The following is a 3,544-nucleotide window of genomic DNA, read 5'->3' as shown; positions in this document are numbered from 1 at the left end:
TATATCAGGGGCCACATTCAGCCCAATTTGATCTGCAGTGGGCCGAACCAGTAAAATAATAACATAATTATATATGAATAATGTCAACCCCAAACTTTTCTCTATTTTAGAGCAAAAAAAGTAAATTTACATTATGAAAAGCTTTACAAACTATCCTTTCAAAAGATGTGAGAAACAGGAACAAACTGAAAAAATAAGTGTAATTTTAACAATTTTCTGCCTCAGTTTATCATTTACGCATGTACATTATAACTTAGAGATCACAGTGGATCTACAAATAAACAAAACATTTAGTAACAGGCAGAATCTTGTTAAAATACTTCCCTTAAGACATTTCAGGTTGTTCATTTTTTTGTTTAGGTTATTCACATTTTTTGCGAAATTCTACTTTGCTTTAGTGTAAATACATGAAAATATTTACATTTACAAAGAGAAAAATTTGGAGTTGTCATTATTTCTATGTTATTATGATAGTATTTTACTGGTCCTGCTCACTTGAGATTGAATTGGTCTGAATGTGGAACCTGAACTAAAAGGATTGTTAATATCTTAGTGTAATTTTTCCATTTCACAAATTCATCCCAAGGGCCAGACTGGACCCTTTGGTGGGCCGGATTTGGCCCCCGGGCCGCATGTTTGACACCTGTGTCTTATATTATAGGAGGAACAGATCAAATATGATTCATGTATTTAGGAGATACTTTGCTTCTTGTGAGAATTTATGAACTATCAGTTCTTATTTTGCTTCAGTAACTGGTCTAATTTTACTGTATTTTGCAGTTATTCACAAGAAAAAATGAATGAATGGAAGTCTAAAGTGTGTATTTATAATTTGCCTCACTGTTATAAATATTTAATCCAAGAAAAGACGTGTCAGGAAAGCGGCGCATTATCTGAGACCACCTGAGTACCTCCCCTGGTGAGGAGTGGTGGTGTGGTCCACGGGGAACTCATCATCACTTTAAAACGCACCAGAGACTTGGCACAAAAGAAGCGCTCGCAGGCGAGCACAGGCGCGTGGGGACTGTCTCTTATTACAACGGAGGAAAACACAACTTATACCTCGCGCTGTGGGAAGTCGCCAAAAGTCGTGAAATCGCGTAGTTTGACTTGAAGATACTTTTGCACGTGATCCTTTTAGACTGTGATGAACAACGATGTGGATGTGGTCATTACGCACTGAAATCTCGATGTTTGCATGTAAACGTGGACATTAAAAGCGTGTTATCTTTTCTTTTTTTCTTATTATTTTTGCCTTAACATTCACATGACGCAAAGTTTACCTGTGAGTTCAGGTTTTGTGGACAGACTGTGCGCTTGCCAAGTGGAGTTGCGAGTCCTATTGCTGACAATCCGCAAGGAAATATGAACGTCTCCCTTTTCGACGTGACCCAGGGTGCGCTCTATAACGGGAGTCAGACTTTAGCCGGAACTCTGGCAAATTACTCCACCAATGCCACCGACAACGTGGTGACCGGCGACGGCGGAGGCTCCCTGGTGCTTCTGCAGGACGAGCGCAAACTCTTCGTGATGCGCGTGGTTCAGATCGCCGTGCTGTGCGTACTGTCGCTCACTGTCGTATTTGGCATCTTTTTTCTCGGGTGCAACCTGATGATCAAATCGGAAAGCATGATCAACTTCCTGGTGAAGGACCGGAGACCCTCCAAAGACGTAGAGACGGTCATGATCGGGCTCAGTTAGAGCACAGGAGAACAGGTACTGTGGAGAACCGGGAGGATCCAGGAGATCCGGTGCGCGTCTCCAGCCGCAGGTCGGAATGTGCATCTGCATGTACTTATGAAAGACGTTCTCTATGTGTCCTAGTGGGGAAACATATGCAAAAAAACTTCACATTTCCTTCCGAATATGACTACGGGAAAGTAGTCCAACGACCAATGTTTGTGCGTAAAGTTTGTGCGTAAAAGACGGGCAAATGTTTACACGTGGGCTGATCTGTTGAATCTTTGGAGTGAATTTAAAGTTGCCAACTTGAACAAAGTGACGAAAATGTTTACAAGTTGTTACCTCATTTTTTGTTTTGTTTTTTTTTGTAATTCTAAAAATGAATGTTTCTAAGCATGATTGTGAATTCTTATAGTTTCACGTCTGCCAGTGAGCTTTTTTGGACGTAATGGAAATGTGGGTATTCTCTATACAAAGTATTTTTTCTCGCTCTTGTTTGGTAAATACACTTGAAATACTGAACGTCTGCACGTCTTTCAAATAACTCACGTCACAGCTTTATGGAGTGATTCTGGTTCTGTTTGGCATGCTCGCTAATTGATCTGTAAAGTGATTTTTGGAACCGTTTTGCACTTTTCACTGATGCTGCATGAATTATTTTGTACTAAAAAAAAAAACTTGAAACTGCAGCATGCAATTAAAACATTAAAATGAGCATATTCATTTAAATGCCTTGTCATTTTTTTAATGATGTGAAATATGTATTTAACCCTTTCATGCATACTGGTCACTACAGTGGACAGCTATTCTCCAGCTGTTCTCTTATATATTTATGGATTTCATTGTTTTAATTCCATATCAGCCAACACAGTGGATCATCCCATACACTGACATTCATACCGGTTCAGTAACTTTGCTGTTCTTGATAAACCTGATCTGCAGTAACTTCTTTGAGTGTAAATAAATGGCTTGTTATTGTTATTACACTGTAATTAGCTGGGGTTTTTTTAAACAAAAAAGTTTTTCATAAAGTGAGTAATAATTAGTATTAGAGTATGTTAAAATATGACAAAACATCAGATTAGTGGCATTAAAAAAAATATTTCATAGTTTTCACACAGTACATCAGTAAATACATGTTTGTTTGCTTCAAAAATTTAACACATGGCATCTAGCTGAGTGGACATTTTCAATCACATTGTTTTTTTCATGCCTAAAGACTAATAAAAACACACAGGAAAAAAAAATCATTTAGGTTCTCATAATTCATGCATGAAAGGGTTAATCTTTTTTTTTTTTGATAGACTGAGTACCAGTATGAGCATGTAGCCTAAAAACGGCAGTTCTGTCAAAGGTTATCAGTTGCCATTTACATTTCCTTACTTCATTCAGCTCTAATGAGACCTTCTCTTACAGTATCTTAAAACAATTCAGTGAATACACTGACGTAGAATAACTTGTGAGCTGTAAAACATATAAAAGGAAAAATACAGGTAGAGACAAAACAGGCACAAAATAAAAAAAACAAAACAGTAAAATCACATGGCACTAAGTCATTATAGGCCCTAAATAAAATCAGTGTGGCATTTATTGCAGCTTTATATAGTGCCTCTGAGTGACCAGACTGAGTTATCTATCTTAAAGACAACAGGCTGAGCTCATATTGGCTTCACAGTCAGGACCTAATCTGGTCTGTCTGAAGACTGACCAGCTGCAATCAAGAAGCATTCAGGCTCACTCTGACAACTTCAATTCCAACCACCCTGTCGTCATGACACCTGCAGGGCTTAAGTACAAGATCCAGGAAAGTCAATGTTCTTCTGCATTTGTTCCAGCAAAAAAAAAAAAGGAAAAAAAGTGT

At 38.1% G+C, this 3,544-nt stretch overlaps 1 protein-coding gene across 1 annotated transcript; it reads left to right on the top strand.

Moving 5' to 3' along the window:
• The first annotated feature begins 987 nt into the window (after positions 1-987).
• rprml (reprimo-like) lies at positions 988-2,393 on the top strand. The gene has a single exon (XM_030141745.1). It carries the CDS (start codon positions 1,366-1,368, stop codon positions 1,699-1,701), a length of 336 nt encoding a protein of 111 aa, XP_029997605.1. The 5' UTR covers positions 988-1,365; the 3' UTR covers positions 1,702-2,393.
• Positions 2,394-3,544: the final 1,151 nt, after the last annotated feature.

Source organism: Sphaeramia orbicularis, chromosome 8 (assembly GCF_902148855.1).
Source record: "Sphaeramia orbicularis chromosome 8, fSphaOr1.1, whole genome shotgun sequence".
NCBI classification, from domain to species: Eukaryota; Metazoa; Chordata; class Actinopteri; order Kurtiformes; family Apogonidae; genus Sphaeramia; species Sphaeramia orbicularis.
Note: the sequence above shows the minus strand (reverse complement) of the source record. Positions and strands in the feature narration are given on the sequence as shown.

Coding starts and splice junctions, on each gene's coding strand:
- rprml (XM_030141745.1), top strand. CDS start 1,366: ATGAACGTCTCCCTTTTCGACGTGACCCAGGGTGCGCTCTATAACGGG.